At 39.9% G+C, this 16,620-nt stretch overlaps 1 protein-coding gene across 4 annotated transcripts in view; it reads right to left on the minus strand.

Moving 5' to 3' along the window:
* SLCO5A1 (solute carrier organic anion transporter family member 5A1) overlaps positions 1 to 16,620 on the minus strand; it is a 243,107-nt gene that overhangs the window by 65,897 nt on the left and 160,590 nt on the right. For all 4 annotated transcript variants that reach the window (XR_004627811.1, XM_034668159.1, XM_034668160.1 and 1 more), the window contains one exon: positions 11,366 to 11,583. Coding sequence is in view for 3 of the 4 variants with exons in the window: in XM_034668159.1 (XP_034524050.1) it covers positions 11,366 to 11,583 (218 nt within the window). In the remaining variant the exon portion in view is untranslated. The remainder of the gene's footprint in view (positions 1 to 11,365; positions 11,584 to 16,620) is intronic.

Below are 16,620 nucleotides of genomic sequence, written 5' to 3' on the forward strand. Positions count from 1 at the left end.
TATTTAGAATAAAGTTTTTGTTTGGAAGAGGAAAGCTTTAAGTAAGCCTGGGTTTCATAAAACCTGAATGGCGGCAGTCATCTTTTAAAGTGGGCAAAGGGAGGAAGTCACTGGTAATACGTTTAGTCTGGTGTAAAATGGATCCCATTCTGGAGAGAGGTCTGTGAGCCACTGCCACACTCAAAGTCCCCTTCTCAGTGGCTCTTTATGCTGATGTAGCAAGGTTTGCAGCATGTGACCTGATATCCCAAATCAAGCTGATTGCACCCAGCAAGGAGGCTGGACTCAAAGGTGCTTCCAGAAGGCAGCCCTGCAGCCATGAGAGGCTGGGACACCCAATGTGAACACGGACTGGCCAAGCCCTTTACTTTGTGTCCCCAACTGTTGGCAGCTGACACATTGTGAATTAGGCTGTGCATATAAAGATTTGAGTGAGAACATAAGTAAGAAAAAGGAAGTGAGCATCAGCCTGCATTTGAGTATCCAGAGTGGCTGTGGGTCCCGAAGCAGGGAACACATTCCCAGAGCTGCCGGGGGCCCTCAAAAGACCCTTACACTAGAACCCCAGTATCTCAGGGGGCTTCAACTTGCTTCTGTCCTTTACAAACTAAAAGCACCTGTCATGCCTTTTTGTTGCCTTAAACTACTGAAACAGATTTTTTTTTTACATAATAATACACTTATGAAACATATGCCAACAGAGAAAATGACCAAGAAAATGGGAAGAAGGCCCAGCTGCCCAGAACTTGGCCTCACTTGCAAGGCCCTCAAGACAGGGTTGCTGTCCACCCTTCCAGTTCTGAAGTCCTGTGACTGCCCACCATAAGCTCCCTCCACGGTCATGGTCTTTCTTGTCTCTACTATTTTCTGTATTCTCGTAAGTCTGCTCAGCAAATGTCAAGCTCATCCATCGACTCTGTAGGAGACAGCCCTTCAGACAGACAGTTGCTTCTCCTCTGTGCTCCCACGGCATGCTGTTCCTGCTACTCATCAAGTCCTCAATAGCTGCATGTGTTTACCTGTTTGTTTCTTTCAAGAGAGTATAAATGCTCTGAAAGCAGGACTTTGGTAAATCTGTGTATCTTCAGCTCCCAGCATGCATCTGGCATCTTGCAGGCACTCAAAAAATATATCTGGAATGTGTTTATTTATTAACATTTGTTGTAACATCACAGCAACCATTTGTACTAAAACAATATCCATATACTTGTGAGAAAATGAAATCTATTCCAAAGATGCCTAATTTCCTCCTGGAGAGTTAATTAGTTATTAAGAAAGTACAGGTCATAAGATAAAGGGCGGTTCATGGAGTGGTGGACTTAACCACAGAAAAATGTGAAGGACCAAATAGACAATCCTTTTCAAAATCTGGCTTTCTGGAGCTAAAGAATCCAAAAGGATTTAGATCAGATTATAAACCAAAAATTCCATTAAAGAAACAACAAAATGGTAACCAGAGAAGGAGGGAAGATGCAATATTTCATTCATCCAGCATACCCGGGAAAAAGAGGTGCTTGAATATTTTAGATAACTGGGCAATTACCTCGTAAAGCAACAAAACTTTAAACATTTCTTATGTATTAACAGGTATTACTGGAAAATCCACAGCATAATTTGACATTCTATTCAAGATTCAAAGTCACAATTATGAATGATAATATCTATCTGCTAATTTGTTTTAGTGTATTTTTAAGCCTTCTATTTATTTTCTGGTCTTTTTTTGGTTGCAGGAACATTCCTTCCCTGTGATGTGTTGTGGTGTTTGTTTTGCCTGCTGATATTCTACTTCCACACCAGCTTTTCTCTGTTATGTTCCTCTGAAAGACCTTTTTGAGTAGATATACATTTCAATTTTGTTCTTTTGACATCTATTTTTTTAATTTAAACTAGGGGTGGGATGAGGAGTGGTGATTTTATTATTATAAAAAATAGATGAAGGATTGCTGTGGTTTGCATTTCTAGTTCTATGTTGAATATTCTTACTATGAAGTTGTTGACTAAAAATTTTATTACCTGGAAACTAACATTATTTCCAGATATAAATGATAAACATTACATACCAAACATACTGACTGCTGTTAATACTTTTCACAATTTTTCTGACATGGATAATTTTGGACATAATAGCTCTTATTGTGGAAAAAAAAGATTTAGCTGAAGATTATGGCCTATTCAGTTTATTTCCCTTATGTCTATATTCAAGCAAAATAAATACCTTTTCAAAAATAATTTATTGAGGTAAAATTCACATAAAAATTTTTTTTTAAAGATTTTATTTATTTATTTATTTGACAGAGGGACAGCCAGGGAGAGAGGGAACACAGCAGGGGAGTGGGAGAGGAAGAAGCAGGCTCCCAGCGGAGGAACCTGATGTGGGACTCGATCCCGGGACGCCGGGATCACACCCTGAGCCGAAGGCAGACGCTTAACGACTGCACTACCCAGGCGCCCCCACATAAAATTATTTTAAAGCAAACAATTCAAGGGCATTCAGTACATTCACAATGGTGTGAAACCACCACATCTATCTAGTTTCAAAATATACTTTTGTTATAAAAATAATGTAAGCATTTATGTTCAGGAATGATACTGGAATGCACTTTTATTTTATTCTTTATATCTTTATGTACTTTTTAAATTTTCATTTTTTTTTAAAGATTTTTTATTTATTTATTTGACAGAGAGAGAGAGACAGCCAGTGAGAGAGGGAACACAAGCAGGAGAAGTGGGAGAGGAAGAAGCAGGCTCCCAGCGGAGCATGGAGCCTGATGCAGGGCTCGATCCCAGGGACTTGGATCAGGCCCTGAGCCGAAGACAGACGCATAACGACTGAGCCACCCTGGCGCCCCTGCACTTTTTAAATTTTCTACAACCAACATGTATTACTTTTATATTCTAAAAAACCAAACCAAAAACTCTGCAATTTTAAAAGAACAAAACAATATGTCATCTTCCAAGACAAGTCTTCTCTGACTCAGGCAGCTAACTTAGGAATTCCTTTCCTCCTCTTCCTTCAACCTTCCTTAGAATGTACATACCTCCACTTAAAGACATATTTTATTATGTCAATTTTCCTTTCTACCTCCCAGTTCTTTGTCCTGTAGCTGTTGCTCAATAAAGACATTTGTGAATGAGAAAAAGAAACAAAGAAAGAGAGAAGTTTTCTTAAGAGATATTGTCAGCCATCTATCTCAAGAACTAGAAGGATTTGGGGCGGGGAGTGACTGGGGGTACAGTGAGTTAAGCATCAGATTCTTGGTTTCGCCTCAGGTCATGATCTCAGGGTCGTGAGATTGAGCCCCTCGTCTGGCTCCACGCTCAGCACGAGTCTGCTTAAGGATTCTCTCTCCCTCTCCCTCTACCCACCGCCCCCACTCTCAAATAAATAAATAAATCTCCGAGGGAAAAAAAAAGAAGGATTTGGGGAGAACAGTCTAGTCCTTTCCTAAACATCTTAGATGACGCTGATTTCCTAAATGAAAGTAAAATTTGAGGGAAGTATCAACTGAATAAGCAGATCTAGACAGCTTAAAATGACTAAGTCAAATAAGGCATAGAATTCACAGTAGGCACAAAGTGACCAAGAGTAAAGATGGAAAACACCAGAGTGGGGGTCATTGTTATATAAAAGGCTGGGATATTTATTAAGTTATAAAATAATAAAATATGTGCCAAAATACAGAGTGCTTTTCAAAGTACATGGGTGGGACCCAAAGCCTCAGCCTCGAGAGCTCCAGAAAGACCCCTGGGAGACGGGGAGAAGGAAAGTGGTATAAACAAAGGTGGAGAATACACTATATGATAATAATAGTGGAGTCAGGCCAGGTGAGTGTATGCTTTGGCCGTAGCATATAAGCTTTTATATTAATCACATTTTTTTATTTTTCTGTATTTTATAATGTTTTGACATCTTAAAAATCTTGCTGGGAAGAGACTAGACTACCAAGTCTTAGAGATAGCATAGGTCTGCTGGGAGCACATCTTTTACATGCAAACTATCCAGTCCTGAGTATACAGTCCCAACCACCTCCTTACCATGCTCTCACACACATAGCCAGTACTGTCCCCACCCTACATTACTCAGGGCCAGGCACCACACAACTAGACCACCCCCACAGCTCAAAGCCCACCGAAATGACACAGACCAGCCAGTCGTACGCTGTTGACTCTGCCCTGCCTTTTCTTTCCAATGGAAACCCCCACAGAGGTCTGGCCTTGGCTTTCCCCTCACTCTTGTCTTTTGTTTCCTGACCAAAACCTGGTGCTTCCCTTGCAGCCCTATGTGCCCCCTTCTCTTGGGAAATGCAAGTAATAAATCCTTCTTTCAATGGCATTGACCTCTGCATGTCATGACTCAGTCACCTCCATAAATTAAAATGCTGTGGGTACAAATTATAGAGCCACTTCTTTTAACACCTCTCCACAAAATTCCTTGATTCCCCTTCTTTTGTAACTACTTTCTAAAAGCATTTAATTTGTCCTTCCACCCCTAATATTTTTGTTCTTATTTGTATACCTTAAAGCCTTCCGGTACATCAAGAAGCTGATGGAAACATACCATCCCCATGCAGTGAAAATTTCAATAACCTCCTGCATGGCCTGGAAGTCTTGACCATGCTGTATATTTCATGGGCATGGAGCAAGGACAACTTTTGACCCCTGTCACCCAGGAGCATCAAATTATTTTTAGTTACGTCTTTCTGTAAAAGCAAAACCGAAGTTGCACTCCTGTGTAACATGGTCAACAAACAGCCTAAGTGTCCCCATGATCTGTTCATTCTCTTTGAAACTAACAACTACCCCTGTGTTCCCTGGTCACGAGTCTCCATAAAAGTGCTGCAATTTTTCTCTCCCCTCCAGAACACACTGGTAAGTGGCATTCCCTGGTTGCCAATAAAAGAGCAGAAGGAACTAGGCGGTCTTACACAGCACAGTCACCTCTAGGCCAGCACATGAAGCCCCTGAGCCACTTACCTACAGGCAGGGGACAGAAACAGCAGCTGTCAAGGCCCTGAATATATCATTCGTGGTTGCTGGCCAAGCACTATTCTGCCTGTTTAAATGTAGCACCAGTGAGTATTTTCATATATAACTTTCTAAATAGATACTACTCTGATGAGTTGATGAGTAACCCCACAGTTAGTTTGCACTGAATATAAAGAAAGTGTTTTCCTTTTTCAGGAATTCTTTGCCGGGCATGTTAGCATTTACCTCCTAAGCTGTAGGGCCAAATCTAAAGTTTCAGCTTCCCACAAGACAACATACGTACAACAAAATAAATGTAACAGAAGAATGAAACGAGGAACCAGAGCCAGAGAAGATGTAAACACAGCACAACGCCAAAACCAGAAAAAACAATGGAGTATGTCTATTAAGAATCCTTGCTGAACTTCAGATTTGACTCAGTTTCCTGGCCACCAAAGCAAAAAGCTGTATAATCGTCATTAGCAGAAACAATCAAATTGCTTTTCCTCACTATGTTCTAGAGCAGTGGTTCTCACAGTGTGGGTCCCTGAACTACAAGCATCAGTATCACCTGAGAAGCTGTTAAAGATGGAAATACAAAAAAACTTTTAAAATAAATAAAATAAAATAAATAATATAAAAGTGATTAATTAAAATTTAAATTTAAAAGGGCACTTGGGTGGCTCAGTCAGTTAAGCACCCAACTCTTGATTTCAGTTCAGCGCAGGATCCCAGGGTTGTGAGATCGAGCCCTGCCTCGGGCTCCGCCCTGGGCACGGATCCTGCTTAGGATTCTCTCTCACCCTCTGCCCCTCCCCCCTCCCTCCCTAAAAGTAAGTAAATAAATAAATAAATAAATAAGAATTTAAAAATAAAAATGCAAATACTCAGGCCACACCTCAGGCCTCCTGACTTAAACACTGTGGGCCAGGGCCCAGCACTCTGAGTTTTAAGAGGCCCTTGTGGTGCTTTCTAGGTAGCCTAAGTTTGAGAACCACTGTTCTCACAAAATAGGGTTTCATATAAAGGGCAGTAAGCATGCTTCCATGGCAAATATGGGGAATTCAAGTAACAGCTTTCAATAAAATCTGCGAACATAAAACTAAACTGTAATTCAGCAAGGGAACAAAGGCAATATGCAAGAGAGCTAAGATTGCATGGACCAGGCACCTGGCTTTGGTGATCCCTCTTTGCTGAGTCAAGCATTGGCCCCAACATATTCCATACTATATTAGTTTTAAAACACCTAGCAAAGGGCCATGTGCAATCGTTCTGGATGTTCCTGGGCAAGTCAAATTTGGAATTTCTTCCTTCTGTCCCTCTCAACTAGCTCCTTTCCCCATTATCCTGAAACCACCTTTGATACCTCCCTCCCCATTTTCCCCGTATCAGTTGCCACATCCTACAGACATAACCTCTCTTTCCTCAATAATTCATTCATCAAATATTGACTGAGTATCTATCTATAAGGTGGTATAAATTCATCAGGGAACACGGTGGACAAAATATCCTTGCCTGCATGGGGCTTACTTTCTCACTGTGGAGACAACAATAAGATAAGTAAAATACATGGTATGTTAGATAGTGACATACTAAGGAGAAAAATAGAGGGGGGCAGGAGATAAGATGCTTTGGGGAGGGGTGCCTGACTGGCTCAGTCTGTTCAGCATCCGCCTCCAGCTCAGGTTATGATCCCAGGACCAGCCCTACGTCGGGCTCCCCGCTCAGCCGGGAATCTGCTATTCTCTCTCCCTCTGCCTGCCGCTCCCCCTGCTCATGTTCTCTCTCTCTCTCTCAAATAAATAAAATCTTTAAAAAAAAAAAAAAAAAAAAAAAAAAAAAAGCTTTGGAGGAAGTTGGAGGTTTTTAAATAGGGCAGCCAAGCAAGGCCTCGCTCAGAAGGGACTCTTTGAGCAATATCCTGCAGGAAGTGAGGCGATCTGGGGAAGAGCATTCCCAGCACAGGGGTATCAAATTCAAAGGCCATGAGGTGAGAGTATGCCTGGCAGGTTTGAGGACCAGCGATAAGCCCAATGTGGCTGAAATGGAACAGACAAATACAGCTGTGAGAGGGAGCTGGGGTTAAACAGCTAAGCAGGGCCCAGATTCCACCCCTGGGAGGTCATACAGGGAAGAGACTTGGCTGTGAGTGAGACATGAGACCACAGTAGCTGGGAGCAGAGGAGTGGCATTTTAGTAGGATCTTTCTGGCAGCAGAGTTGAAAGAACTGAGAGGGGACACAGATAGAAATAGGGAGACTAGTTTCACAGGCTATTGTCCTTTCCTTGTTTGCTCCTCAAAACCATCATCGCCTCTCACTAGGACTCTGCCATAGCTTTCTACCTGGGCCCCCTCCTTCTTTTCTACCCCTTTCCCTCCCTATTCTACCCAATGGAGTGAGGCCAAATATCTGCTCAAACTCCCCCCGCCCCGCCCTCTAGGGACAGTCAGTTAAAAGCTATTAGAACTCAAGCTCTCTCTGCACAACAGGGCCCTGCCTTACCTGCCCTACCTCATCTCCCACACCTCGCCACACACAACCAACACACCAACGACAATATTCAGCGTTCTCAAATACATCGACACAGTCCGACCTTGCCTTTGCTCTCTGATTGGAACTGTCCCACTTCCACCTACTGAAACTTTCCCAGCCTGCCAAGGTTCTCCTCAAATCCCACCTCCTCCATGAAACCTCTCCAGACCCCTCAACTAGATGCTCCCTTGCCTGCCATTGAACGTTATACCATTGCGTCTGTCCTCGTTGATGGTCTTTCCATCTGTATTTGTCCTGTCTCCCTCCTTGGACTACACGTTCCCTGAGGACAAAGCATGGCTCAGTCATCTTCATCTCTACCGCAGCATGGAGTGACACTTCTACAGAGTGACCGGTCATCAAATGAAATGATGACAACACAAACCTTCAGTGACCAAAATTCCATAACTTCAAATGGCCTCTTGAAATCAGTTCATCATCTCAGGGTAACTATTTTAATTAGTTGATTATAAACATATTGCAGTCTAACACAGACAAAAGTCCAGCAGAGAAGAATCTGTTATATTTTATGCTAATAATGCTCAGCAGCTAAAAGATCAAAAACGAACACAAAAAGAAAACGCTTCTTATGATTAACTGCCACCAAAAGTTTTCTATTTAGGAAGATATTCAGCTAAATTTGGAAGACTTTTAATGCTGGACCTCAAACCTCAGGAAAATTGATCCAGTTAAATATTTTAAGTGTTTGTTTTTATTGGAGGGATTTGATGCAATCAATGCTAATCTCTTTATGGAAAGGTGATTCAGACACACTAAAAATTCTACTTTCTCCTTTGTGGTGTTTTAAAACAGTCTTATTCCTGCATAATTTATAATAAGAATCTAGAAACACTGAGTCAGATTTTCCCAATGACTATCATTAAAATGTGGAGGTGGAGAGTGGATTTGTATGGCCCAAATCATTTTTTAAGAAAGTATGAGTTATTAACTTAGATATCCTGCCACCTCCTCTCTGAAGAAACTAACACTGGTATCCAAATTTCAAATATGAAATAAAGACTTAAAGGAGCCCTCCTCCAGAAAGCAGGACAAGGAAAAAGAGGATTTGAGAATCAAACTCAGATTTAATTCAAAATGAAATCTTAGCAACCATTCTTTATTTCAAGGCCTTAATGATGAATCTCAACTTTGTGATAAAAAATTATGTCAACAGTTGAGTGACTTCCAGAGATTTAATTTGTTCTTTTGAAAACCAGATTAAATATTAGACCATCATTTCCTATAGATGATAGGTATTATATATTCTGGAGGAAATCAGTAAGTGCAAGATAAATATGAATTAATTTTAAATATTCTAATTGGATATTTTTTCTACATCATCCACATCATTTGAATCATTTTTAGCAAAACATTTGCACTATATACTCCCATTAAAACGGGATTCCTTTCTAAGAGGAGAAAGTGGTTCTTGAAATTCCAGTCTAGATACAATGAGAGAATTCAGTGCAAATGAAAGTAAAAAATGAACCAGCTCTGTGTCCTAATCAGGAGATTTAGAGGCAGAAGTGAGATCAGTCATCACAGTGAAGGCATAGGACAAAAAAGTTGAGAATATATCAGAAACACTGACAGAAAAATCAGAAAAAAAACAGACTTTATAAACCAACTACCCATCACTGCTAAAAGACTCCTCTTATCCTTTCCTTTAAAAGAAAACATCTTAATCTATCATATTGAGTGTCAAAAAGATGGAGAAATCCTTAGCAAGATGATATACATAAAATAGTATATAGATCCAATTTGGAAAAACAATCTTGAAATTCCATGACGGCTTTTGAACCCACATGCCTAAGTGTGCTCCCACCCAGAAGTAGGTCCTGAGTCAAAGATTCAAGTCCATGCGGCTTATTTGGGAGCCTCAGAAAACGCTGTTCAGGGAGTGCGAATGTGATACACGGGAAGAAAAAGCAGCCTACAAGGGATGTAGAAACAGACCTCAGAACTGTCTCACCCAGCAAGTGGGGAAGCTGGGCTGTTCATCAGCCAGTGGTTAAGACTGTTGAGTGTGGGGCTGGGAGAGTGTTAATTCCTTAGCACTTGATGCCAGCCTCGAGCAGGAGCCAAGAGGTCTCCCAGCCCGGAAAGAGAAAGGAGGTCTTCAGGCAAGGAAGACCTACAGACCTTCAGGCGGGTACCTGCAGTCAGCAGGCCTCCACCCCGAAGACAGTAAGGTCCCAGAGGTAGACAGGGCATTAACATCATTGTCTACACTTTATCCTCCAAAGGAACGCCATTCCCATCTATGGTCATATCTGTGGTTGGTGTTTGATATCAATCATCTCTTCCTTTTCTTGACAATCCAACAGAGAGAATATTTCACATTCAAGCCATCTACCCCTAAACTATAAAGTCTACAATTTTAGCCTACCTAGGTCTGTATTTCTCCCCTTGAGTCTATTTTCTATTCTTCATAAATTAAGACTCTTAAGTCTACTCCTGTGTTGTAAATTAATATCAATCTTGCTCTTCATTGAGTTGTAAAAAAAAAAAATTACTCCTTTGGTAATAGACTTTATGATCCATAAGACATCCAAGAAAAATGATGGTCCATGTGGTAAGAGCTCAGGTCACACTAGCATCCAAGGAATCCTTGGTGGTATTAGAGCAGAAGTAACTTTTGCATTTCCAAAAGTACACATTGTCACAAAATAATGGGCAGGGGAACACGAGTAGGGGAGACAGATCTAAAACTTAACTGGGAAGGAGCACAAAGAAAAGTGACTTCACTGGCTTGGAACAAATTTAGTCTTAAAAATAGTCCAATTTAACCACTATTTTTCTTTGGCTGCAGGGACAGTTCCTTAATATATTAGTAACTTCGTCCTAGGCCTGAAAGATTCCTCTTTAGCTTCAGTGTTTATATAGTCAAAGTGAGACAGTAATGTGCCTAGGTAAATTTTACCTTAAACAACCTTGACTGATATAAGCACCTGATAAATATTATGCTTCATAATTTCAGAAAAAAAATCAATTCAGGGAATTTAGGAAACAGGCTGCAATTAATGGGAGTGTAGCATTATAGGTTTCTTGGATTAGACAGACTTATTGTTACTCAACAGATATACTGACCACTGAACAAATATTGCCTGGTTAAAATTAAATTGTTTAGGTTTGAGATTGCCTAACCTAGTTTTAATGAAGTCCTTGTTTGTAAGTCAAACAAAAATGAAAAAATAGACAAGTACACATAACTGAAACTTTCTAGATGCTTAGAAGCCCACTCCTTGGCTACTCTTCCCTAGGGCCATTTACAAGCATCTGACAGAGCCACTGTTGAATGAGATTGCTATCTCGTGGTAGGTTTTATATTTAGGTGAGGGTCCAGCCACACTACCAAACCCACCACGCCCCTGAAACAAACCATTTGTCATACAATGCAGTATTTTAAAAATCAGACATCTCTCGTTACAGTAAATGACATATATCAAAATCAGTATCTGTAGGATCCAAATCAGTGCTTCTCAAACAATCTGTGATGAAGAACCATTTTTAAATTAGTATTTCCAATCTATCATATGCTGATACTTTTGCAAAATATATTAAAAATGAATTATAGGAAAATGAATTTTTAAATACACAAAATGGAAGTCCAGTTTGTTATTATTACTATTATTATCAGATTCAATAGGCATAAAATCACTGTCAAATTTCTTTAAAAGTTTCTCAACACTTACTCAAAATTTCAGTACTTATCTTGTCACAGGCCAGTAACAGTTGGTGGGGCAGCCCTGACCTGGGCCCACACTTTGAGTAGCACTGATTGAGCTAAAATACCATGTGCAAAAAAAATAAAATAAAACAAAACAAAGTACTGTGCATGTATTCACTCAAAAGATATACTTTACCTCTGACATTCTTTCCAAATCCCATAGAAGAAACTTTTTTGTCCACTTGTTCACTATTGTTTGATTTCTCCTTCATAACGTCATCATCACTAACAACATCAGCAGAAAATTTTTTCTTTTTCCTTTTCTTGTGTCGAGGAGGAAGCTTTTTTGGAAAAGTAAACATTGGGAATATCACAAGAAACATTGCAATGGCACAAAGGAGGAATCCACTCCACCTAAAAAATTGGGAAATGTGAATAGCATTTATGGCTTTTGCATTATGAATGAGAACAAATTGGCAAAGTAGAAGTTCATGGTAATAAATTCTCCAGGGAAAACTTTTGTAAAGCAAAACAATTGTAAAACAGTAGGAAGTTGGACAAACTAAGAAAACAGAGGACTCCTCCCTATGTTCTAAATGAGAAATCTACCCGATAATTATACTAATAATATTCACTAAAAGTAGCAACCGGACTAGAATTTTATGGAAATATTTGTAAGTTCTGCTATTATGTGCATTTCATAATAAGTCAAAAAATATAAATAAATAAATAAATAAATAAATAAATAAATAAAATAGAAAAATAATATAGACTTTACAGCATGCTTTGTGGGCCAAAATACACACATTTTTCTCAGAAGAAAACCATTCATATCTCATATAAAACGTATTTTAAATTGCTAATGCCATTCAAATATTTTTCTGCAAGCACTTAAGAATATATTGACCCTCTTAGCTAGCCCTGACAACACTTAACCATGAGGGCCACCAAGACATTTATATTTGATCGTTGCCTTCAAGAACTTACAACCTACTTGTGAGGGAGCTAAAAATACAAGAAACAATCTCCAAGAAATGCAAGCACGTATACAATTAAGTGTCAGATCATGTGGTACAGACTACGAATACTAGAAAGGTTCAGAGAAAGGAAATGTGTGTCAGAAAGCTTCCTAGGAGAAGCAGACTGTGAGCTACGTGGAACTGAGAGTCTGTCTTTGAACTCTTCTGGGGTTGCCAAGCTGCAGAGACCAAGAAGCAAATGCAGAGAGTAGTACTCAAATTCGAGTCCTGCCTTAGAGCCATGTGGTAAGGCCTTGGGCTTCTTGCCTGCACAATTCCTCAGGGGCAATCTCTCAGCCCCCTTTCAATGCTTTCTTAGCAACTAGAAGCCCCTGATCATACGGAACAGTGTTGCCACTTTCTTACTAGGACTCCTCGGCTCTAAATCTCTGTCCTTGAAGCCTGCAAGTTCTTGACGCTTAGACTCTGTCCTCTGTCTCAGCACATTCCCATCAGTTGTAACCTGAACGCAAGCAGCATTCTAAGCATCAATGTTGAATTCAACCCATTAGGAATGCAGATCGATTGCAAAGTGAACATTCATTTAAAAAAAAAACAACAGTGCTTCTATTAAAGTACTGTTATCATCTGTTAAAGGTCACAGTTTCAATGACAGAATAATTCCAAGAACCAGTCATTAATAATCCAGTATGCTATTTTCAAAGCTACTTAAATTTATAGCAAATAAAGATTTTTAAACAACAGGCTTTATTTTGAGAAGATTGCTCAGGGCAGACTTCTAGCAATTTCAATTTATTCAGTATATAACCAAGAACCCAGTGACTGACATAGATTAGGTACTCAAAAAATTTCCTGAATAAATAAACTGAATGAGATATATATTTTTTTTAATTTTCTTTAAATGTCTGCAGAGAACATCGCTGTGATCATAGCTGGCCCCTGTAGTACTTGGCTGCTTACGAGGCCTTTACCAATAAATTGCCCCTGCTTATCTACCACCTTTGAATCTCCTTCTACAATTCTGCGTTCAAGCCCCTTGGACTCCTTCAGTTCTCAAAGCCGAACAGGACGAACAGCACAACATAAGGGACAGTTCTTCACCTACAGCTTCAGACAAATGTGGTTTTTTGTCTTGTCTTTATGACTTACTGGCTCTAAGATCCTGGCGAAATTATTTCACTTCCCCAAACCAATCTTCTCATCTGAAAGGGGAATAATGCTAACTGCTTTTTGGAGTCATCAAAATTAGTAAGACAATGTATAGAGTGGACCTAAAAAAAGAAATGCCTGCCCCCAAATCAGCAATCACTTCATGGCAGCTAGTTTTGCGTTTGTTTTTTTGTAGAGCTGTACTCACGCCTCCCCACACCTCCACTCAGAGCCATCGACTTAAAATTACATGCAAACATTAAAGATACACTTATAGTAGTCCAGAGTAAGAGTAAATACCAGAAGGAGGGGAAGAATTATAGCAAATAAACAAAAATAACATAAAAATAGTATAAAAGTTTGGGGTTTTTTCAAACCAGAGCAAACTGGCCCACATTCTTCAATGGTCTTCAGCAGCACTGACAAAATGTATGATATAATGATGAGGCCAAAAAAGACCCCGAGGGAAGCTGAGGAAGACAGAAAGTGTGTTTGAGGGGCACCTGGGTGGCTCAGTCAGTTAAGCGTCTGCCTTTGGCTCAGGTCATGGCCCCAGGGTCCCATGATAGAGCCCTGCATCGGGCTCCCCACCCAGCGGGAAGTCTGCTTCTCCCTCCGCCCACCCCCCACTCATGCACGTGCAAGCACGCTCTCTCTCTCTTTCAAATAAATAAAATCTTTAAAAAAAAAAAAAGAAAGAAAGAAAAGAAAGTGCAAGTTATGTGAGGAAAAGACTCATCAGTAACAGCTAAAGTTGAAAAACCAGGGGCCCTAAGTCCCTTTTACAAACCATTCGTCAGAGACTATTCACAAAATGGGGCCAGTTTAGTATATTGACTAAGAGCTGCGCCCTGTACTCAGTTTCTTATCCCAGCTCTCACTGCCTTGGAGGCTTTGGGCAAGTTATTCAAATCACTGGGCATTAATTTCCTCATCTGTAAAACGGGCATAATATTAGTGAGTACATATGGTTGTTATATAGGTAGGCTTAAACATATGAGGCTCAAACAAAAATGTTTGTGAAGCTCTTAGTAGAATGCTTGACACACAGTAAGTACCCAATAAACACTGGCATTATTCATTCCTTCCTTCAGTCTTTCAGCATATGTTTATTGAAAAATCCATCATTACTGCTAGGCATTGAATTAAATAGCATTGTATCAAATAACTCTGTCTTAGGTCAAGGTAGAAATCTATTACAAACAGAGCCACTCAATAAATGAAATTCCATTTTTAATATTGGACCATGGAAATAAATTCCTGAACATGGATTAAATTAATAATAGCTAACACATACTAGGTAGCAAGAACTATTTAAAACCCCACATATATAGACTCATTTATTCCTCACAATAACTCTATGAAGTAGATACTGTAATTACTTCCATTTTATGGAGTCTTTTAAAACCAACAACTGAGGCACAGAGAAGTTAAGTAACTTCCCCCAGGGTCACACAGCCATTAGTTGGCAGACTGAGATTTAAACCCTAGACACTATGGCTTTGGGGTCTGTACTCTTAATCACTCTACTTTGCTACCAATTAGATCGATGTCTAGAAAACTTTTAAAAGTCAGCATAAAGTCCTTGCAAGCCTAAAGCTCCTGTCTCCTTCCTTCTCCCTGACCCCAAGTTGGTCCTCCTCTCCTTTCCCCCTCTCTCTAGATGTTCCCTTGTTGCCATGCTCTTTTCATGGACACCGATAGAACACAGAATGTACACCGAATGTTCATAAACACATTGTCCTTTCTATTGTCTTGTCTAATCTACTTTTCTGAGAATAAAAAAAAAAATCCTTACTCTGGTTTATTTCAGAACTGCAAAGAAAACAGTAGTTGAGAACAAAAATTTCACTATTAGTCAAGAACTTAAAACTCCTGTGTTATTCCCCTAATGCTGACAAGGGAACTTCCTTTTGTATGATTTGAAAATTCTGCGAGCCCAGCTTCATCTAGATCTTAGCACATCCATCTTCAAAGAGCGTTACTTATGAAAATAAGAAGGGTTATGTAACTTAATTAATATTTCTTAGCTGCTTTGAAAATAGACAGCGTTAAGCATTATTCCCCTGTACTTCAGAGTTATGAGATTATCTTACAATGAAATGCAGAGATAACACAAGTGCTCTAAGAAACGCTTTAGAAAGTAATTAGTTGACACTAATTTCTAATACTGAATTATTCCCTTTGTTATAAAATGAACCTGTCTTATCAACGTATACCTATTACTAATCTATGCTAAATGAATTCAGGAAGCCAGTACTTTTCGGTTAGTGCTTGCTATCATGCAGAAATAACTTACGTTCAAGTTGAGGATTATAAAGAACTGAAACACAGCCCTGGCCATGTGGATAAATAACCTAACATCCGAAGTTGGAGTTCTCATTCTAAGTCCTAAAAATTACTTATTTAGCAAGACAATTAAGGGCTAGCAAGTGAGAGAACAGCTAAATCTCCAGCACTCTGTAGGAAAAACAATTACCAAGTGAAAAGATTCACTAAGAGTGTGACAATGGAAAAGGGGGGTGCTGGAGTTTTGGGCAGTCGGGGAGGGTTGATAAAGCAGAAATGCAGATATAATAAGGAAGTGGGAAGAAAATATTTTTTAAAAGGCACAGAAAAGATCATGAAAGCCAGGACTCGAGTACACAGGAAAGCCCCAACACAGCCACCTTCTCCTCCTCCACTCTGCTATTTACAGCAAAAAGCACCTCGACCCTAAAGGAGGTGGATTAAGCCGATGTTCCCAGGCCCTCAGCATTAAGTTTCCCTTTGCTGCTGTAACAAACTACCCCACCTTAGTGGCTTAAAACAACAGCAATGTGTTATCATATAGCTCTGGAGGTCAGAAGTCTCAAGCGGGTTGGCAAGGCTGCATTCCTTCTAGGGGCTCTAGGGAAGAACCTGTTTTCTTGGGTTTCCGAGATTCTAGAGTCCCGAGTGTGTTCCTTGGTTCAGGGGTACCTTCCTCCATCTCCACAGTGTGTCGCACTTCAACCTCTGCTTCAATCACCGTATCTCTTTCTTACTCTGACCCTCCCGCCTCTCTCCTTCCCTAACAGGGACCCTTGTGATTATACGGGGACCATTCCCGTCCCATCTCAAGATCCTTAACTTAATCACATCTGCAAAGTCTCTTCTGCCATGTAAGCCAACACTTTCATAGGTTCTGGAGATTAGGACATGGATATCTCTGGGGGATTACTTTTCTGCCTTCCACTCCCTTCTAGGTGACTTTTAGCTGTTTTTCATAGTCCCATGGGGGAAATTTTTATTTTAATTACAAGGGTACTACAACTTGAACTATCCTTAATAACAAATGAAA

Source organism: Ailuropoda melanoleuca, chromosome 9, assembly GCF_002007445.2.
Source record: "Ailuropoda melanoleuca isolate Jingjing chromosome 9, ASM200744v2, whole genome shotgun sequence".
Taxonomy (NCBI): domain Eukaryota; kingdom Metazoa; phylum Chordata; class Mammalia; order Carnivora; family Ursidae; genus Ailuropoda; species Ailuropoda melanoleuca.